At 36.8% G+C, this 23,252-nt stretch overlaps 1 protein-coding gene across 1 annotated transcript in view; it reads right to left on the reverse strand.

Moving 5' to 3' along the window:
* LOC123535042 (histone-lysine N-methyltransferase SETD1B-like) overlaps positions 1-23,252 on the reverse strand; it is a 41,079-nt gene that overhangs the window by 3,402 nt on the left and 14,425 nt on the right. The window contains exons 8-15 of the mRNA XM_045317564.2: positions 17,902-18,052; positions 14,692-14,766; positions 13,334-13,550; positions 12,822-13,022; positions 11,028-12,127; positions 9,464-9,570; positions 6,626-6,754; positions 5,022-5,279 (exon numbers count right to left, since the gene is read on the reverse strand). Coding sequence (XP_045173499.2) covers positions 5,022-5,279; positions 6,626-6,754; positions 9,464-9,570; positions 11,028-12,127; positions 12,822-13,022; positions 13,334-13,550; positions 14,692-14,766; positions 17,902-18,052 — 2,238 coding nt within the window. The remainder of the gene's footprint in view (positions 1-5,021; positions 5,280-6,625; positions 6,755-9,463; positions 9,571-11,027; positions 12,128-12,821; positions 13,023-13,333; positions 13,551-14,691; positions 14,767-17,901; positions 18,053-23,252) is intronic.

Below are 23,252 nucleotides of genomic sequence, written 5' to 3' on the forward strand. Positions count from 1 at the left end.
AGCATTTTAAATGATTCAAATGACCAAAGATGTCTCTCCATGTCTTATTTTAGGCACCAATGGGTTTCTTTTTAAAACCACAGACCTACCACAAGCCAGCTAAACGACCGTTCAATATGAAAGAATCTGATCAACTGTTAGACCCTTAACTACAACAGTCTTGGACCGTCAACTCTGTCAGACATCTTAACCATTTATACATATTTTTAGTAAAGAAATGTCAGCGCAATCAGGCTGATAATCACATCTGGTCAACTTACTTATTCATTAAATATTTCAAAGAATGACTGGAAGATAGTGTAGTATATAATTTTGCAGGCACAAAATTTCATGCTTTTGACCATATTAATGGATATTTTGTGAGGATATGAATTCATAGAATTCAATTTCTGAAGATAAATGAATAGGAACTTTATGTTTGTTGGGAATAAATGTGGTGGACAAAACTACAAAATCCATGACAAGAGGACCATGATGGTCCTGAATCGCTCAACTGTCCCCACATGACCCAGTTTTGAACCGAGTATGACATCGTTTTTTTCTATTATTTGACATAGTGACCTAGTTTTTGAGCTCATGTGACCCAGTTTTGAACTTGACCTAGATATCATCAAGATAAAAATTCTGACCAATTTTCATGAAGATCCATTAAAAAATATAGCCTCTAGAGAGGTCACAAGGTTTTTCTATTATTTGACCTAATGACCTAGTTTTTGAAGGCATGTGACCCAGTTTTGAACTTGACCTAGATATCATCAAGGTGAACATTCTCACCAATTTTCATGAAGATCTCATGAAAAATATGGCCTCTAGAGAGGTCACAAGTTTTTTTTTCTATTTTTAGACCTACCGACCTAGTTTTTGACAGCATGTGACCCAGTTTCAAATTTGAACTAGATATCATCAAGGTGAACACTGACCAATTTTCATGAAGATCCATTGAAAAATATGGCCTCTAGAGAGGTCAAAAGGTTTTTCTATTTTTAGACCCACTGACCTAGTTTTGGACCGCACGTGACCCAGTTTCGAACTTGACCTAGATATCATCGAGATGAACATTCAGACCAACTTTCATACAGATCCCATGAAAACTAGAAGATGCTTTTGTAAAAAAGCGCATGTCTCCCCCACTGCATAGTAGTATATGCAAGAAGTCAATAGGGGAGAAGAGCGAAAGTCAAAGAGACACTGGTGGTTGGCTGCAACAGGGATCATCTATCTGGCATGTCTAATCATCCCACTAAGTTTCAACATTCTGGGCCTAGTGGTTCTCAAGTTATGAATTGGATATGGTTTTCCCTGACCTTAAACGGAGTGACCCCAAAATCAATAGAGGTCATCTCCTCTGCATGACCAATCATCCTATGAAGTTTCAACATTCTGGGCCAAGTGGTTCTCAAGTTACTGAATGGAATTTGTTTTCCATGTTCAGGCCCATGTGACCTTGACCTTTGCTCAAGTGACCCTAAAATCAATAGGGGTAATCTAGTCTGCATGTCCAATCATCCTATGAAGTTTCAACATTCTGGGTCAAGTGGTTCTCAAGTTACTGACCGGAAATGGTTTTCCATGTTCAGCCCCCTGTGTCCTTGACCTTTAATAGAGTGACCCTAAAATAAATAGGGGTCATCTCCTCTGCATGCCCAATCATCCTATGAAGTTTCAACATTCTGAGTCAGGTGGTTCTCAAGTTACTGACCGGAAATGGTTTTTCATGTTCAGGCCCCAGTGACCTTGACCTTTAATAGAGTGGCCCCAAAATCAATAGGGGTCATCTACTCTGCATGACCAATCATCCTATGAAGTTTCAACATTCTGGGTCAAGTGGTTCTCAAGTTACTGACCGGAAATGGTTTTCCTTGTTTGGGCCCGTGACCTTGACCTTAAATGCAGTGACCCCAAAATTAATAGCGCTCATCTACTCTGCATGTCCAATCATCCTATGAAGTTTCAACATTCTGGGTCAAGTGGTTCTCAAGTTACTGAACGGAAATGGTTTTCCATGTTCAGACTCCTGTGACCTTGAACTTTAACTGAGTTACCCCAAAGTCAATAGGGGTCATCTACTCTGCATGTCCAATCATCCTATGAAGTTTCAACATTCTTGGTCAAGTGGTTCTCAAGTTATTGATCGGAAAAGGTTTTTCATGTTCTGGCCCCCGTGACCTTGACCTTTATTAGGGTGACCCCAAAATCAATAGGGGTCATCTACTCTGCATGACCAATCATCCTATGAAGTTTCAACATTCTAGGTCAAGTGGTTCTCAAGTTACTGACCGGAAATGGTTTTCCTTGTTTGGGCCCCCGTGACCTTGACCTTTAACGCAGTGATCATAAAATCAATAGGGGTAATCTACTCTGCATGACCAATCATCCTATGAAGTTTCAACATTCTGGGTCAAGTAGTTCTCAAGTTATTGATCGGAAATGGTTTTCCATGTTCAGGCCCCTGTGACCTTGACCTTTGACGGAGTGACCCTAAAAACAATAGGGGTCGTCTACTCCGTAAGTCCTGCCCTTGCCACCCTATGAAGTTTAAAGGTTCTAGGTCAAATGGTTTTCCAGTTATTGATCGGAAATGAAGTGGGACGGACGGACAGGGCAAAAACAATATGTCACATATGGTCTCTAGAGAGGTCACAAGGTTTTTTTCATTATTTGACCTACTGACCTAGTTTTTGAAGGCACGTGACCCAGTTTCGAACCTGACCTAGATATCATCAAGGTGAACATTCTGACCAATTTTCATGAAGATCCATTGAAAAGTATGGCCTCTAGAGAGGTCACAAGGTTATTTTTCTATTTTTATACCTACTGACCTAGTTTTTGACCCGGTTTTGAACTTGACCTAGATATCATCAAGATGAATATTCAGACCAACTTTCATACAGATCCCATGAAAAATATGGCCTAGGTCACAAGGTTTTTTTTATAATTTGACCTACTGACCTAGTTTTTGATGGCACGTGACACAGTTTCAAACCTGACCTAGCTATCATCAAGGTGAACATTCTGACCAATTTTCATGAAGGTCCATTGAAAAGTATGGCCTCTAGAGAGGTCACAAGGTTTTTCTATTTTTAGACCTACTGACCTAGTTTTGGACCGCATGTGACCCAGTTTCGAACCTGACCTAGATATCATCAAGATGAACATTCTGACCAACTTTCATAAAGATCACATGAAAAATGTGACCTCTAGAGTGGTCACAAGCAAAAGTTTACTGACGGACGGACGACTGACGCCATGCGATCACAAAAGCTCACCTTGTCACTTTGTGACATGTGAGCTAAAAAGTAGTTGCCAAAGAATATTAATGATCTCACTGCATTTATACAACAAAGATGGCAAGCATTCTCAGAGTTCCCTCCCTTACTGGACAGAAAATGTGTGTGAAAGTGAGAATCTGAAAAACCTGCAACTCTTTAACACAAAGACTATTACATCCAATTCAGTTTTAACAAATTACATCATAAACATGCATAACTGCAAGTTTGGTATCTATAGATATTCAATTTTTTAAAGCAAAAGGCAGACACTTCTCATTTCTGGGTTTCTTTTGCTATAGTAGTGGCTGTTTATAAGTCTCTTCCCCTCTGAAAATAGCTTTCAGCATTCCCATTCACGCAAAAATCAGCGTAATTCACGCATAAAAAGTCAACTGCACGCAAGTTTTAAAATTCCACGGGTACAATGCACGCGCAAAAAATCTGACAGAAAATACATTGTTCGTCGATAAAGAGACGAAATTCAAGTAATCAGACATTATTTTTGATCCGTACACGCAAATTACCGCAATTTGCTACATGTATGTCAAGACGAGTTGAATTTACATGCCGGTAGCATAATTTAAGCTCCGCCTACTCCAGATACTTGTGAGATTTTCGCGAGAACTGTGACAGCCAATCAAATAATTTGTAAAACTAGACGTGATAGTATTCAGCCAGTCAACGACGCAGTTGCATCTTTGACACTTTCCGATAATTGTCAACATGTGCGAGTGCAAAAACAAGGATTTTTTCAACAAGTGGTTGAATAATTAAGTGGTCAGCTGGCGTCCACTACACAATTATTTGGTCTCCATTGTAAAAGAAAGACTCGTAAGCTGCTTGTTTATTAATATTTACAAAATGACCGGTTGCAGACTGACTTTCATCGGGCAATTTTTCATTTTTATTCGAGTCCGATACTGTTCATGCTAAATAAGTATTACCCGCCGAGTTTTTATTTTATAACATTTTTGTTTTGTTGCTATAATGTTGCAGCAAGATATAGCAGCAAAAAAATATTATAAAAACTCGGTGGGTGGTACTTATCAGCGTCTGCTTGAATTTTTGGAAACGTCGTTTTTTTTTCAGAACTATGGAATAAAGAAAAACTCTTTGCATGGAAAATGATTATCTAAGAAAATGAATGGTCACATCAATAGCTTTTATCCATATTGAAACAAGAAAATTATAGCCATCTTTTCAAATTGCTTCACAAGCTTGCTGGGTGTGTGTGGTGGGGGAGTGGGGGGTGGGTGTATACTGAGTTAGAAATGATGTTCATAAATTTCTGTTTTTCAACTAGAAGTCTCTCCACTTTTCTATAAGGAGAAGTGACTTTTAGCTGTATCCCTATGGTGCATGTGTAAAACAAACCACTGTCATTAACACAGGCTGAATAAAAGTGTCACTTCCCATATACTTCTTTATAATTTTGTTTCAGTTGGAACATTTTTTCAATTTGTATGGTTTGTACCCAACTTTTTTATCATGTACCCACATTTTCTGAAGTATGTGGGTACATGTACCCACTTTTCAAAAAGTCAGTGGGAATGCTGGCTTTCAAATCATGCAGATTCCTCCCTGAAATTGGTTTTCACCAAGAATTATATATTCCTCTTTGCCGCAGTACCATGAAAATTCCTCTGCTCCCCAAAATGACATGCTCAGGTTCCTTCCTTTCTTCATAACCCCCCTCCCCTTACTGCATCTGTAAAGAACTTACAATAAACTTAAAGTTAATGAAATACTTACATTACAACTATGGTTAATAAATCTCGCTAAATTGCCAGTTTTTGTAGCATCTATGATGGTTTCACCATCTACACGGAACATGTAACTGCTGCCGATACCGCTTGCCTCGTACTGTTTCTCACGTAAGTCTGCTACAGACTGCCGTAAGTTTGTACCCACATACTCTATCACCATTTCATCCTGAGAGATAGGCTCCAGTGCAAAGAGACCCCAGTCGTGAATACCACTGCGGGCAAATTTCAATGCTTTCTTTCGGAACTGAAAATATTTAAAAATACACAGATAATAGAGAACTTTTATTATTATAAAGTTTTACTAACAAGGTTTTTCATAACTATCGTAAATAACTTATTGCCAATTACTGAGCTATATTAATATAAGCTTCTATAGGTTTGTTTACATATCCTAAGACTAGAAACCTATGTACATGTTCTTGTTTATATGACTTTGTGTATTATTTATAATGAAAATAAATATTGTTTAAACAATTACTGGGGGTAACATATAATTGGTTTTAACTTTAACTGAATTATGTTCATTGTTTCACACAGTAACAATAAATAATATTTAAATTTTATAGTAGTCGCAACTTGACCGCGATGGTTGACCTTAGGCTGATTATTCGTATCGATTATATCATTACAGAAATCAAGGGTGCTTAGGGTAGCCGTGTATATTTATGTGGAATTAGTTTGTATACAGCGCAGTATCAAGGTATATATACTTACATTTGATCAGTTAAAACTTTCCAATACACTAATTTATATTTACACAAATTTATATTTCCTTTTTCTCATGCAGCTTGTGTTTTACGTACACTCCTTTTCAATAATAGGTTGTGCCTTATTATGTATTATCATACAAAGGTCAACCATCGGGGTCAAGTTGCGTCCACTATACCTTTACTTTTACAATTTCATGTTTTATTCATATTATATAGATATAATATGGCAGCGTGTGTGACACTGATATTGTCAACCAGAGGTCACCTGAGGCAAAAACTGAGTGATGACATACTATTTCGAGGGTTGACAAAATCAATGTCACACATGCCGCCATATGATATTTATTTTATCATACTGAACAAATTTAAGTACATTAAAAAAGTTAAAAAATGTTTTTAATTCATTTAATTCAACAGTTTCATTTCAAACAAGTTCAACAAGGTAAACAAAATACCGCATTGAATAGTGATGTGACTACTATATGTGTACAAGGGAGGCAACCATTTCATGATTTGGCTAAATAATTGAAGCAATTATTATTTACCCTTATATGACATTCAAAATATCAGCTCAGTCACATGACCTGATACTAGTAGTCACTTTCGCTTGGTCATGTGTCAAAAAGTTGAAAATGTTTTTGGTAGTCAAAATATCTCTTTCTTGGGTAATGGGATTTTATCATTGTAGACAAAAGTGAGGTATATCAAAAATAAATAATCTTGCGAGTTCTGTTTAGAAAATAAAAGGAAAAACAAGACATTTTGTACCTACCTAACTAAATTCTTGACACTTTTAGAAAACTGAAAAACTGTAGCCTTATATGGTAAAAAAAAAAAAAAAAAGAAACCCACTAAGTAAACAATTTAAGACTATGCCTACCTTAAGCTGATTAAATTTGAAAAGATCGCCTGAGAACTCGAACTCCTGTAAGGAGACTTGTAATCGTCTATTTTCATGCCTGAGATCACGAACTGATGCTAAAGACTTGGATGCCTTTGTAGAGTCCTCCTGTAAACAAACAAAATATTTCATTTTTAATAATTACCAGGTGAAACATTTGATTCCGCAAATCAAGCTGTCACTGCATAACTACATGTATATACACCGTCTTACATCGAACTAAACCTGCATCTATCCTAAACAGAAACCTATCTACTAATATTAATAATACAAACTGCAGCTTTTTTGGAAGAATGGGATTTTATATTCTTTATATCTGCAAAGCTTGTCCGCTAGTTTTTGGAAAGTTTCATCAAAATCACCTTGCTAATCCACTATTATGACTGTTTCTAGCCCAAATTTGCATATGAAACAAGCACCCGTCTGGAGAGTGGTATACACATAGCAGAGTGCCTCAGATATAACATGTTTTTATAAAATAACAAACTTAAGATCAAAATTCACACTAATCATAATCTAAACTAGAACTAAAGTTGTTGTTTACACTGAAATATCATCATTCTGTTTTGAAATATTATGCCATTCAGTTAACGGACATCTGAACATACATCTATGAGAAAACAGTGTTTTGTTTTATTCCATTTCTTTTATCATTTTGAATAGGACAAGTATTTGCGCGCTGGTTAAAATATTTCATGATGGACCTGTGAATTCTTTACTTGTGGGTGAAACAGGTCTCATTAGCGTAAATACGACTAGCTTCTACCGATTATAAAACATACCGTACGATTTGTTGTGAATTAACTGTTGTTGTACTTTTAGTAGTTCAACCGCCACCCTTGTTTAAGAGGAACATTTAAAAAACATGTTTTTTTTTCATCCTCAAGTAATAAGTAAGTAGACTCGCCCAGTCAGTTTAATCAATCTAGATGCATACATAGAGCGCTTACTTCGCCCGATTTACATTCGGAACATTTTCACGCGTTTCGGGCTTTATTGTATGTTTAACATGGGATTTCTGAACCGTCCAAAGATGTTGGAAATGTTTGTCTCATTGTTTATTTTTCATTTAATAAAAATGTTACTGCTTTCATTTTCTACCACTTTTTTTCCACCCTTGCCTGAAAAAACAGTAATGAGTTTGTACACTGTTCAGACAATTGTGCTCTGTTAAATTTTAACCACACACAAGTTTACCTGCATAAACAGAAAGCATCAGAGCTCCAGATAAGCTGCGTATTTGCGTATTTACGCAACTGAAATTGCAGAAAACCCAATTGAATTCATACAGCGTGCGTACTGAAACGCAATTAAAATTCCTAATACCCAATTCGTAAAAAATAGCTTGCGTATCGCATTTTCCTTATAACTAGAATGGGTACGAGACTTTAACGCTAGATTTGACTGACTGGTTATACGTTACTGCAGAACAGGTTGCAATTTATCGAAAAATAACAGGACCATTCAGTCGGCTGATCGGTGTTATTTGGGCGCTTTGTAAACAATTTTACGCCGATAAAATGTAAAGAGGTTGCAGGAAAAAACATTGTTGCAGCACAAACAAACAAATTAGTGGGATATTTTACTGTTCAACAATGACAGTTCTGTTTGTGACAACGTAGTGTCACCAATACTGGATGACATCTTTTGGGAGAATGCATATTGCGGTGACCACATCGTTCGGGATATTGTGGATGAACTGATCTCAGACTGCATTAAAAGTGAAAAAGAAAACAACAGTATGAAACATTCATTACAATTTTAAATACATTTTTGTATTAAACATTGAAGAGCGCCATTAAAATACTTAGTCAGTCCTGTTTAATGATATATACCATGTATACTGTAAGCAAAAAAATACTCAATTGTTAGTGCGAGATTGGTAAAATACCCAATTGGTTTTAGCAAATACCCAATTACTTCTGAAAAGGCTGGGTAATGATATTATTTTTACCCAATTCAAATTTCCAATACCCAATTCAGACAAAAAGTGATGGGTAAATACCCAATTGCACCAAAAGCTTATCTGGAGCTCTGAAGCATGATATGTCACCATGCGCAGATCCAGAGTTTTACCTTCAAGAAAGCTTGATTTTATCATTTTTCCCAAATTTAACAGGTTAGTCCATAAAACTGTCCCAGAATGCAAAACTGAAGTGCTAAATTTCAAAAATTCCAGGGTGGGGGTGAGGGGGCAGGGGATCGGACCCCCTCTGAGAAAATTGGCTGTGTCCGTGCATGGTCACAATACCTGTCCAGTACTGAACATTATGGTAAATGCTTCTTTCCTGCACAAATGACAATTTCGCAACTTCTGTCCGGCTTGTACAAATTTCTGGCCGCGATAAACCATTTGACTTTTATAATATGGTATGCAAGGAAAAGAATGTATCACTGGAAGGTGCAGTTAGATGTACATTTGTATCTAGCATTTGGGTAACTGTTTTTTTTTTAAGGTAAATTAGCAAAACCTCTTTACCACCTTAAGTGACCCTAGTGTCAGATATTCCCATCTACACCTACAACCAGCAAAAAACTTTAATAATCTAACCCTGGCATTCATTTTTTTTTCTTGCATTTTTAAAAGAAAGTATTAAAATGCGGCATTTATAACTCCTGTTTACCAGCAAACCAGGGTATGATAAACTGTGATTGGGACCAGTCTCTGAATGCAAATTTGCAGTATTGTTTTTGGTCAATTTCGAAATGAGCTCAGCATTAACCAATCAGAAGCTGAAAATTTTTCGACTGGTCTTAAAACTCTAGTTTTTTACTCTGTATGATCAGATAATTAGGGAAAAAGCAACAAGAACTTACCAGCTGTTTGGCTTTTTCGACTGCCTTTTGTTGGTTGTATGCATGTTGAAGATATGATGCTTTTTCTTTCATACTGATCTTATAATAACCTTCTGTTCTAGCACAACCTGAAAAACATAATTCATGCTAACAATACTGTTCTAGATACTGGTGTACCATTTATAACAAATCATAAATTTTATAGGAACTATCAAACCTTAAAAACTACTAACATACCATTTGTATTTAATTATTGATATATCATACATGTCGAGTATACTATAAACTGTACCTTCTACAGCCTGTAAAACAAGAGCACCGCCTTGCGGGTGCTGACGCTCATCTGATTTTTTTTGTGTAATAGAAATATTGTCCTACCCATGATTTTCTAAGTCCAAAAAGGGCCATCATTCTTGCAAAAAGCAGGATAGAGTTATGTTTCTTGATGTACAGTGTCCACTTATGATGGTGAAAAACTGTTGCAAGTTTTAAAGCAATAGCTTTGATAGTTTATGAGAAAAGTTGACTTAAACATAATACTCAACCAAGAAAATGATTTTCTAAGTCCAAAAGGGGCAATAATTATTGCAAAAAGCAGGATGGAGTTATGTTGCTTGCTGTACAGGGTCAGCTTATGATGGTGAACAAGTGTTGCAAGTTTCAAAGCAATAGCTTTGATAGTTTAAGAGAAAAAGTTGACCTAAACATAAAACTTAACCAAGAAATCTGATATTTTCTAAGTCCAAAAGGGGCCATAAATCTTGCAAAAAGCAGGACGGAGTTATGTTTCTTGCTGTACAGGGTCAGCTTATGATGGTGAACAAGTGTTGCAAGTTTTAAAGGAATAGCTTTGATAGTTTAGGATAAAAGCTGACCTAAACATAAAACTTAACCAAGAAAACTGATTTTCTAAGTCCAAAAGGGGCAATAAATCTTGCAAAAAGCAAGATGGAGTTATGTTTCTTGATGTACAGGGTCTGCTTATGATGGTGAACAAGTATTCCAAGTTTCAAAGCAAAAGCTTTGACAGTTTAGGAGAAAAGTTGACCTAAACATAAAACTTAACCAAGAAATCTGATATTTTCTAAGTACAAAAGGGGCCATAAATCTTGCAAAAAGCAAGATGGAGTTATGTTTCTTGCTATACAGGGTCAGCTTATGATGGTGAACAAGTATTCCAAGTTTCAAAGCAATAGCTTTGATAGTTTAGGAGAAAAGCTGACCTAAACATAAAACTTAACCAGGCAACGCCGACGCCGACAACCGCTCAAGTGATGACAATAACTCATCATTTTTTTTTCAAAAAATCAGATGAGCTAAAAACAATAAATAAACTCTTTCAATCACAATGAAATTATAAAAAGCAAACTTTCGTGTAAAAATCATTAATTTTTATCACATTTAACGCGTAAACTTTGTGCTGAAAATCTTTTTCAGATACGTAAACCAAACTTAATTTTAAACCAGACCTGCTTTCCTATATCAATGGAAACATCTGACTTTAAAGTCATTCACTTTAATATCTGATTGTCTTTTATTTTCTAAACACTAAGAATGACACAGAAATCATGAAAATAGTAATAACCTGTTTTATGTTTGGACGTCGGAACTTCTTGGTCCATTTTCCGCCGACGTTTTGGTGGTACAGGATCTGGAATATTTGTGATAGGGTGATCCACCCACAGAATGTCATTTAACCAATAAAACATTGGATCGTCTGTCGATAATAATTTCTCGTAACTTTGCTTTAAATAGTTTATATCCTCAATATCAATTCCATTGCTAAATATATTATAGAACGCTTGCCTTTCCTCTTCAAAAGTCCGAGGTTCGTATTTAACTATTTTCACTTCTTTGGGTTTAACTGGCTCTAATAAACCAGCCAATTCACGACTAATTTTGTTGTCTTTTTTATTTGTAATATCCAGAAGAGCATCAACTTTTCTTTTCCTGCCTTTCTTCGGTTTTTCCAACTGATCTAGATTCTCATTTCTAATTAAGTCCTTAGTCTGTTCTTCCTGTTTACGCTCAATGGCTCGTGCCAATTCAAGCGTTTGTTCATATTCCTTCTGCATGTCAGCGAGAATCTGAGGAGACGGAACTTGGCAGTAATTGTGGTCGATCCAAACAAGTCGATGACCTTTCAGTTCATCTTCTTCATCATCTTCCTCAGCAGAAAGTGTTGCAGTTGATTCTTTATCCTCCTCAACATTCGGCATTGCATAATAAGCATGCTCGGACAGGAAACTAGGTCGATTTTCGTCCCACTCCCGGCGATCACTTTCATCCTGAGAAGTCTGATCGGTTTCCGGTTTCCTGAATGCTGGTGCCCTCTCCACTAGTTCCCTCAATGACATTGAAGCTGCCTCACTGAGTAATGATAATCCACTTATGTCGGTTGAAGCACTGGCACCTTCGCCATGACCACTAAGATTGTCAAACAAGTTTCGATCTTGCTGATCTTTTGATACGCCAGGCTGCTGGCCTTTCTTAGGCCGCCCTGGTGATTTCTTTTGTGTCTTTTTCACTGGTGATTTTGGTGGCACAATTTGAGCAGTTTCCTCCCTGGATTGTCCAATCTCCATTTTTTCTTCACTTGTCATTGGTGTTTCTATGTCAACTGGCGTATCAGCTCGTGAACCTTGTTTCTTAGGGGATAGATCAGGTGCTGCCTTATCAGGTGACCTACAATTTATCATGTACAAGGTATGTTAATTCTAAGAAAACAAAGCATTTCATTGCAATTCAAAACATAAACTAGCAAACTTTTAGATAATAAATCGTAACATAAAATTCTCAGTTTATATAACAAATGAAACTGCATTTTGAGTATTTTATAAAAAGAACTTAAATCTCAGAATAAAATGTATAATTTACATAACTATTTTGTGTAAGTAAGCATCAATGTTAACATTTATGATTAATCTTTACTCCAAAGTCATGCAATTGACACAATTTTGAAGATGGTATGCTCAAAGCAAGTAAGATTCAGTGATTCGTGGTTTTACTAAGCAAGAGAGCATTTCTTGCTTTTTTTTCTTTTTTATTGTTTTTGTTGGGTTTAACATCACACAAACACAATTTAAGGTCATATGGCAACATTCAAGCTTTTGTTGGTGGAGAAGACCCCAGGTGCCCCTCTGTGCAATATTTCATCACAGGCAGGCACCTTGGTAAGTTAAAGTAAGCTACCTTAACCAGTCGGCCCCCGGACGCTTTCTTGCTTAGTTTCCGACAATTTACGTTTTTTTTTAATCTACTGTGAAAGCAAGCTTGAATTACTGAGTCTACCTCTCCTTCAAACCAGGATTTGTTTCTTTGTAGTCACAGTTACCAAGACTGTAATTTTCAACTTAAATTTCTAGTTAGAAACCCATACTTCTCTCTTTCAACTTCCATTTCTTCTTCCTCTTTTTCCTTCTGTTTGTCAGTCTCTCCCTCTGACTGAGTACTGACTTCTCCTTCTTCCTTTTCTGATTCTTCTTTCTCCTTCTCTCCCTCCTCGTCCTCAGATTCGGATGAGGAAGCTTCGGATGATGATGAAGATGTTCCGGTAACCTTGACCTCAACTTCTTCATCACTGCAAAAGTAATTATATTATGTAAAAAGAAAAAAAAAACTTTTTTGTTTTAATTGTGTGTGTCTAAAGTCACTCTTCCAACTTCTCACTCATTCTATTTTACATCAAATTTGCACCAGTTGACTAACAGCTTTTTTAACACACTACAAATGCTTTTACAATGATTGCTTAGAACTCAATAAATCAAGCGTTTTGTTTTTTTTACCTACAATTCCTTATAGAAGCATTCTCGAAATATCTGATATAAAGTTGGAGTAATGTCCCTTCTTAGACTGAAAACTTCTGCTTTTAATCGACAGCACCTAACATACCTGTCATCACTCTTATCAGATTTTGCAATGTCCTTATCTTCCTCTTCGTCCGAAGATTCTGCCTCTGAACTTGATGATGCTGCCTCAGAACTGCTGTCACTACCCTCCTCATCGTCATCATCGTCGTCATCATCATCATCACTACTCGATGATGAAGACGATTCGGCTTCACTGGATGAGGTTGCTGCTGCCTCTGATGTTGCTTCACCCTCCTCTTCTGTGAACAAAAATCATCATCATCATCATCATCGTCATCAACACAACAATCTTTTTTTATCTTTATACCTTTTAAGAAGTTGTTTTTCGTCTTTTTAGGGTTTAAAGTTACACCAGTAGCCAAATGCAATGAATAGGGACTTCTACTGTTAAAATACAGGTGGAAGAGCCAAGACACACCATTTCAGTATTATTTCAGGCACCTATGTTATCAAATTCAAACCACCAATCTTTCAGACACCAACTGAACAGATATCTCATACAGACGAATCTGACCTACACAAACACTTAAAAGACAAACAATTTAACATCAGTGACTGAATATACTTGACAATAGACATCCAATTATCCATATTTATGCTTTTATGCTTAAAATAAAGCATGTAATTGTCATTTAAGAAATAAGATATTTCAAACAAAAATTTTGTCAATGAATTAAATCATCGTTTCAACTTTGGAACTCATATGTGAACGATTTGTATCATGCGCTTGAATGAAAAACAGTGGTTCTATCCAGGACAAAATAATACTTGAGATATACCATTACTATTCTAACAAAGTATCAAGGATTACTACCAGCATCCTTTATGTTATCCATCAAATATATGCCTGTTTTATGTATCCTTTTCAAGCATGCCCTAGACTTATGACACTCTGGCATAATAATTGTGATGTACAGTGACTTTTCTGCATAATAATGTCACATTTTCAGTCTTCTTTGTTAATAGGTAATGTTAGAATTAACAAGTGACCAGGTCTTGCAGTGGCAATACTGAAGTCCCTTTCCAGTGGAAAACTTTTAATAGTGACCTTGACTTTCGACCAACAAGCATAGGTCATGTGATGTCATTGTGAAGCACTAAGTCATATATAAAAGTTATGGAGATGAAACAATTTTTACTTGATCTTTAACAGTGACCTTGGCCTTTGACCTACAAGCAAGCGTAATCTACATCACATTTCAAGTTTTATGAACCTAGCTTGAATACTTATACTTGAATATTTGCAGGATCTAGATTTGCGGACGGACAGACAGATAGATGGATGCATAGACAGACAGATAGACAGAGGGTATTCCTATAGTCCCCTCCAGTATTCCACCGGTAGGGGACTAAAACAATGTATAGAAACAATAGCTTTACCTTCTGATTCTTCTGCTTCTGACTCACTGCTGCTGAATATTGCTTTCTGCGTTGCTTTACTTTCCTCATCTTTTTCTTAAAAACATACAATGTACAAGTAAGTTTATCAATCTTACAGTGTGGAACCAAAACAGAAATTTATTTTCACATAACTAAATACTGAGTAAGTACAGTGTAAAGAGACAGCGGCTTAAAGATGCTGATGTGCACGTCTACCTACAGAAAATTCATAGAAGTATTCTTACATGCCAGACAGGGGATGCAAATTTTTTTCTTAAACCACAGTCAACAATAGCGGTCTGGGCAGAATTATAGTATAGAGCCTCCTCTATTAAACCACATGTGTACGATGGTTCTAGTGCTGTTCTTATGAGTACATGCTCCTATAATCGTGGCTTGACATTTAACTCTGTAGAGCATTTGCCCATTAAGGCAATTTAAACTCTTTCTTTTATACTAGCCCAAACCCAATTTTTGGTTGCCTAAATGTAACATGGTGACGAGATGAGATATTGCAAAGCAGTATAACAACAACAAGAGGGCCAAGATGGCCCTAGGTCGCTCACCTAAGAAACACTCCATAACAGTGTAAAACATGTTTGACCTAGTGATTTCATGGAAACAAATATTCTGACCAATTTTCATTACGATTGGACCAAAAAATTGGTCTCTTGCGATAAAACAAGCATTTTCTTAGATATGACCTAGTTTTTGACCCTAGATGACCCATGTTCAAACTCAACCTAGATTTTATCAAGGCAATCATTCTGACCAAAATTCATGAAGATCAACTGAAAAATACAGCCTCTATCACATACAGAAGTTTTTTCCTTGATTTGACCAAGTGACCTAGTTTTTGACCTCAGATGACCCATATTCAAATTCGACCTAGTTTTCATCAAGGCAATCACTCTGACCAAATTTCATGAAGATCAATTGAAAAATACATCCTCTATTGCATACACAATGTTTCTCTTCGATTTGACCTAGTGACCTAGTTTTTGATCCCAGATGACCCATTTTCGAAATCAGCCTAGATTTTATCAAGGTAATCATTCTGGCTAAATTTCATGAAGATCAGTTGAAAAATACAGCCTCTATCGCATACACAAGGTTTTTACGTGATATGACCTAGTGACCTAGTTTTTGACCCCAGATGACCCATTTTCGAACTCGGCCTAGATTTCATCAAGGTTATCATTCTGACCAAAATTCATGAAGATCAATTGAAAAATACCGCCTCTATCGCATACACAAGGTTTTTCTTTGATTTGACCTAGTGATCTAGTTTTTGACCAGAGATGACCCATTTTCGAACTCGGCCTAGATTTCATCAAGGCAATCATTCTGACCAATATTCATGAAGATCAATTGAAAAATACATCCTCTATCGCATACACAAGGTTTTTCTTTGATTTGACCTAGTGACCTAGTTTTTGACCCGAGATGACCCATTTTCTAACTCAGCCTAGATTTCATCAAGGCAATCATTCTGACCAATATTCATGAAGATCAATTGAAAAATACAGCCTCTATCGCATACACAAGGTTTTTCTTTGATTTGACCTAGTGACCTAGTTTTTGACCCGAGATGACCCATTTTCGAACTCGGCTTAGATTTTATCAAGGTTATCATTCTGACCAATATTCATGAAGATTAATTGAAAAATACCACCTCTATCGCATACACAAGGTTTTTCTTTGATTTGACCTAGTGACCTAGTTTTTGACCCGAGATGACCCATTTTCGAACTCGGCCTAGATTTCATCAAGGCAATCATTCTGACCAATATTCATGAAGATTAAATGAAAAATACCACCTCTATCGCATACACAAGGTTTTTCTTTGATTTGACCTAGTGACCTAGTTTTTGACCCAGGATGACCCATTTTCGAACTTGGCCTAGATTTCATCAAGGTTATCATTCTGACCAATATTCATGAAGATTAATTGAAAAATACAGCCTCTATCGCATTCACAAGCTAAATGTTGACAGACGACGGACGACAGACGATGGACGCCGGACATCGAGTGATCAGAAAAACTCACCTGAGCATTGCTCAGGTGAGCTAAAAACAGTAGTTGATAATTTTCTGATAAGTATTTCTTGGGATCTTTCATATATTTCACTTGCCAGACGGGCAACCGAGGATGTTTTGCCTCCCCGCACTCCACTTTCACCTGCTCCAGGCAATAGGGCAGTCCTTAGGATCGAGCCCATAATATAGTTCTATGAAGAACAACGTTACCATTGTTTTATTTCATTTCCTCTACCATTTTAACAATACGGAATGCAAGAATAAGAATCTATCAATGGCTGTAGGCCTGGATGGAAATATCCGACTCCCGTATAACTGTATGTGGTAACTACATGTATCTGAACATGGATCAGATATTTCTATCCACACCTTCAACCAGTGCGAGTTTCTTAATCTGCAAAAATTTGACTGTAGAAATGAGTAGCTCACCATATGATATGTTAACATTACCATTTCATAGATTAGATTTTGTTTTAACGTGCATTTTGAATGTGTACAACTGCATTGTGTGAAACTGCAAGCATTTACCCCTTTGTAATAAAGAGAACATGCAACTACCAATTTCCCACTGGCATTGAAGCAATTTCAAAGAAAATTAATCCAGCAGTGGACATAAATGCGAGAGACTTCTAAAGTTAAACAGGAGCACCGCCTTGCGGGTGCAGACGCTCATCTGATTTTTTTGTCTCTGTGCAGCAGTCCAAAAGGGGTCGTAATTTTTGCAAAAAGCAATGTAGAGTTACAGTTCTTGCTGTGCAGAGTCAGCTTTTAATGATGAATAACTGCTCCAAGTTTTAAAGCAATAGCTTAGACCGTTAAGGAGAAAAGTTGACCAAGAAATCTGATATTTTCTAAGTCCAAAAGGGGCCATAATTCTTGCAAAAAGCAGGATGGAGTTATGTTTCTGTTGTACAGTGTCAGCTATTGATGGTGAACAAGTGTTGCAAGTTTTAAAACAATAGCTTTGATAGTTTAGTAGAAAAGCTGAGCTAAACACAAAACTTAACCAGACAACACCAACGCCAACGCCAATCAAGTGATGACAATAACTCATCATTTTTTCTCTCAAAAAATCAGATGAGCTAAAAATTAATCAATCCCCAATAAAAAATGCCTAAAACAAACTTCGAAAGTTTATCTTACCAATGCATGAAACTGGAGAAACAATACCTGATTCAGAGTCCTCTTTCTTCTTTTCTTGTTTCTGTTTCTCCTCACGTTCTCTTCTTTTCTTCTCCCTTCTTTCTCTCCTCTCTTTCTCTCTTCTTTCTCGTCGTTCTTCCCTTTCTATCTCTTCTGGTGACTTCTGTATGACCTTTTTCTACAGTAATCAGAAATATAATCAGTAACATTTTCTAAAATTTTGAAATACTAACTAGAGGTGCTTTTGGGAAAAGCGCATGTCTCCCACAACTGCCTAATCATCTGAATAGTAAGTCTGTCTTTGTAAACTGTTTGTGGCCTATTGGTATTCACATGTTGGAGTAACCACTAACCAGTCTACAATACTGTGTCGGTAGTGGTAACCGGTCTACACTGCTGCACCGGTCTACAATGCTGTTTCGGTAGCAGAGTGGAGTTAACGGTCTATTAAGTTGCACCGGTAGTTATTGGTAATTATGTTCAAGGGCCATAATTCCGAAGTGTCTTGGCCGATTCGGCTAGTTATCAAACTTGGCCGAGGTCTTATCATGCTTCCCAACCCTCCCGATTCAATCGGGATTATCCCGATTAGGAAGCCAAGTCCCGATCACCCCAATCAGCATTCAAAAAACCCGATTTGAATATTTTCCAAAGTTATGTGTAATGCAAATAGCTTCGGGGCATTGTTATGATGTTATGGTTGTGATAGATTGCCCTTTCAAAACCAGCCAGGTTAGTCAATGTCTGCGGGACATGTTCCGTGTATTGTACCGTCGATTATAACGGCTTTGTTCAAGAGGCCGACACGTGGGTGCATCAACCGTGAATGACCCTGATTAAGAACTGACATGATTTTGCAATCAATTACTGTTTTATTATACTTTAATTGGGAATAATAGATGAAAAATTGTCGTTTTTAGCATGTCGGCCGTGAAGCTACATGTAGCCTTTTATGGAAGAAATGATTCAAAATGGTCCATTAAACCATAATTAATTTAAAAGGTTGTAATCATTTAAAATGCAGATTGATAATCGCACATTTTCGATGCGCTCATTAGGCCTTTAGAAATTAAATATTGAATACATGTTTGCCCTTTACCGATCGCCGACCAACCCAAGAAAATTGACCAGACTCGAAATATTTTATATCAATTTTATCTACAAGATTTATTCTATTTCTTTACGCCGATGCAGAAGTCGCCACCATCTTGAAAATTTGAAAACACAGATTCTAATCCGTATGGAAATAACCGATAACTTAGCGATAAAGTTATAAACACTTTTTGAGATTTAAATGAATAAACTAAAAATGCAAGGCCACAGTTTTGTTTTCGTAAATAATTTGTTAAGACGTTTTTATAAGGCCGAAATTTAAGTTGAAAGTGCACGGTCACAAGCGTCAAGTAAGCCGAAATTTCGAGTTATTACTTGCAATGAACCGTAGGCATCCACACTTATGTTTATATTACTGAATACTGTATGACTAGATGGAACAAGAGATCACAGAGTGATCTTGGCGCCCACCAATGTGCCATTTTTGAGTGTTCCAAATTTCAAGACTTATTGACTAGCTCAAGGTCAAATTTCATTTCCGTACACAACACTGTGCATGTTGTCCAAATTTGAAAGCTGTAGCTTGAGAAATGTAAAAGTAGGTCACTAGATCAATTTCAAGGACAAAGTTCTTTGTACACAAAACTATGCATGTGCATCAAGTTTGAAGGCTGAAGTTTGAGAAATTTGAAAGTATGTCACTAGGTCAATCTTAAGGTCAAAGTTTATTTCTGTACACATTAACTATGCAAGTGGTCCAAATTTGAAGGCTGTAGCTTGAGAAATGTGAAAGTAGGTCACTAGGTCAAAATCAAGGTAAAATTACACTTCAGAACACAAATCTATGCATGTGGTCCAAATTTAAAGCCTGTACCTTCAAAAATGTGAAAGTAGGTCACTAGGTCAATGTCAAGGTCAAAGTTTGTTTAGGTACACAATCCTATACATGTGGTCTAAATTTGAAGCCTGTAGCTACGGAAATGTGAAAGTAGGTCACTAGGTCAATCTTAAGGTCAAAGTTCATTTCGGTACACAAAACTATGCAAGTGGTCCAAATTTGAAGGCTGTAGCTTGAGAAATGTGAAAGTAGGTCACTAGGTCAAAATCAAGGTAAAATTACACTTCAGAACACAAATCTATACATGTGGTCCAAATTTGAAGCATGTACCTTCAAAAATGTGAAAGTAGGTCACTAGGTCAATGTAAAGGTCAAAGTTTGTTTCGGTATACAAAACTATGCATGTGGTCTAAATTTGAAGGCTGTAGCTTGAGAAATGTGAAAGTAGGTCACTAGGTCAAAATCAAGGTCAAATTTCATTTTGGAACACGAAACTATGCATGTGGTCCAAATTTGAAGCCTGTACCTTCAAAAATGTGAAAGTAGGTAACTAGGTCAATGTCAAGGTCAAAGTTTTTTTCAGTGCACAAAACTATGCATGTGGTCCAAATTTGAAGGCTGTAGCTACAGAAATGTGAAAGTAGGTCAATAGGTCAAAATCAAGGTCAACTCATGTAAAAGGTTCATCTTGCCACTCAAAACCATACATGTGGTCCAAATTTGAATGTTGTAGGTTATTGACAAGAAGATTTTAAAAGCTTTTCCCTATATAAGTCTATATGAACCATGTGACCGCCAGGGCAGGGCCATATTTGACCCTAGGGGGATAATTTGAACAAACTTGGTAGAGAACCACTAGATGATGCTACATTACAAATGCCAAAGCCCTAGGCTTTGTGGTTTGGACAAGAAGATTTTCAAAGTCCATGTGAACCCCGGGGCGGGGCCATATTTTACCCTAGAGGGATAATTTGAATAATCTTAGTAGAAGACCACTAGATGATGTCACATACAAAATACCAAAGCCCTAGGCCCTGTGGTTTTGAACAAGAGGTTTTTCAAAGTTTTTCCCTATATAAGTCTATATAAACCATGTGACCCCCGGGGCGGGGCCATATTTGACCCCAGGGAAATAATTTGAATCATCTTGGTAGAGGACCACTAGATGCTGCTTCATACCAAATATCAAAGCCCTATGCTCTGTGGTTTTGGACAAGAAGATTTTCAAAGTTTTTCCCTATATAAAACTATGTAAATTATAGAAATAAACAAAGGGCCATAACTGACTAAAAAATTGTTGAACCAGTCTGATTTTCAGGGGGACACAACTAGGGTACCAATACATCATTCTGACAAAGTTTGGTCAAAATCTCTCTGGTAGTTTCTGAGGAGATGCGATAACGAGAAATTGTTAATGGACGGAAGGACGACGGACCACGGACGCACAGTGATTTGAATAGCCCACCATCTGATGATGGTGGGCTAAAAACAGATTCATAATCAGTTATTTTTTGTGTATTTATCGCAGAAACTTCCGAGCAATGAGGGAATGATAAATGCAGCTCTCTGACTGGTCAGTTAGAACCCCTGATGCACAGGTGATGTCATGAAAAAGTTATGCATAGTGGCAGATGATGTAATTTAGCAAATTTCACAGCATGTACTTTTTACGTTGCATTCTACTTTCATTTTGGCATCAACGAAGAACAATGGGTTTAATCAGTGATATAGGTACAAAGTCACTGATTACATGTGGATTTGACGAATTGCCTATGCTCTTAACATAAATCAATTATGAAATGATATGTGATGACTGACAAAATAAATTTGCTTATTGATAGTTGTTCAACAAAACTTGTTGCTTATTAATTATCTGCTGATATTTGTCTCTGAAAATGCAAGCCAACACTTCATGAGGGTAACTGAATAAGAATGTTTGAAAGTATGAATCATCAGTGTCATCTTTGAACAAAAGAAATGAGAGCTCTTTCACAACATAGACTGTATGTATAAATGATATCCTGTTATGATTTAATTACTTTAATAAATACAATAAAGATGAAACTGCTGTATTTGATTATAAATCCTATTTATCTAGTAAACTAAGGTCAAAAACCATCATAGTAAGGTATAATACCATCAATGTAATTGTTATAGTATGCACCACAAAAAATTGTGCCGCGAAAAACCTCCCACTTCGGACTCCAAATACCCAATTTAGAAATCATGAAAACCCCTCTTGAGGGTAGAAAAAGGTTGGGAAGCATGTCTTATGGTCAAACACATTTTGTTCAAGTTTGGTGAAGATCAGATGAGAAATGTTCGACTTAGAGTGCGGACAAGCTTTGTGACAGAGACAGACAGGAGTAAATCAATATGTCTCCCACACCACTGTGTGGTGGGAGACATAACAAGGCATACTTAGCATTCTTCTGTCATGAATTATGAGAATAAACTGCCACGTAACAGTATCATCAATTGTTAAACAAGAGGACCATGATGGTCCTGAATCGCTCACCTCTTCCCACATGATCCAGTTTTGAGTATGACGTCGTTTTTTCTATTATTTGACATAGTGACCTAGTTTTTGAGCTCATGTGACCCAGTTTTGAACTTGACCTAGATATTATAAAGATAAAAATTCTGACCAATTTTCATGAAGATCCATTGAAAAATATGGTCTCTAGAGAGGTCACAAGGTTTTTCTATTATTTGACCTATTGACCTAGTTTTTTAAGGCACGTGACCCAGTTTCAAACTTGACCTAGATATCATCAAGGTGAACATTCTGACCAATTTTCATGAAGATCCATTCAAGGGTATGGCCTCTAGAGAGGTCACAAGGTTTTTCTATTTGAAGACCTACTGACCTAGTTTTTGATCGCAGTTGACCCAGTTTCAAACTTGACCTAGATATCATCAAGATAAACATTCAGACCAACTTTCATACAGATCCCATGAAAAATATGGCCTTTAGAGAGGTCACAACGTTTTTTCATTATTTGACCTACTGACCTACTTTTTGAAGGCACGTGACCCACTTTCGAACTTGACTTAGATATCATCAAGGTGAACATTCTGACCAATTTTTATGAATATCCATTCACAAGTATGACCTCTAGAGAGGTCACAAGGTTTTTCTATTTTTAGACCTACTGACCTAGTTTTTGACCGCACATGACCCTGTTTCGAATTTGACCTAGATATCATCAAGATGAACATTCAGACCAACTTTCATGAAGATCCATTGAAAAATATGGCCTTTAGAGAGGTCACAAGGTTTTTCTATTATTTGACCTACTGACCTAGTTTTTGACGGCACGTGACCCACTTTCAAATTTGACCTGGATATCATCAAGATGAACATTCAGACCAACTTTCATACAGATCCCATGGAAAATATGGCCTCTAGTTAGGTCACAAGGTTTCTCTATTATTTGACCTACTGACCTAGTTTTTGATGGCACGTGACCCACTTTCGAACTTG

Source organism: Mercenaria mercenaria, chromosome 12, assembly GCF_021730395.1.
Source record: "Mercenaria mercenaria strain notata chromosome 12, MADL_Memer_1, whole genome shotgun sequence".
NCBI classification, from domain to species: domain Eukaryota; kingdom Metazoa; phylum Mollusca; class Bivalvia; order Venerida; family Veneridae; genus Mercenaria; species Mercenaria mercenaria.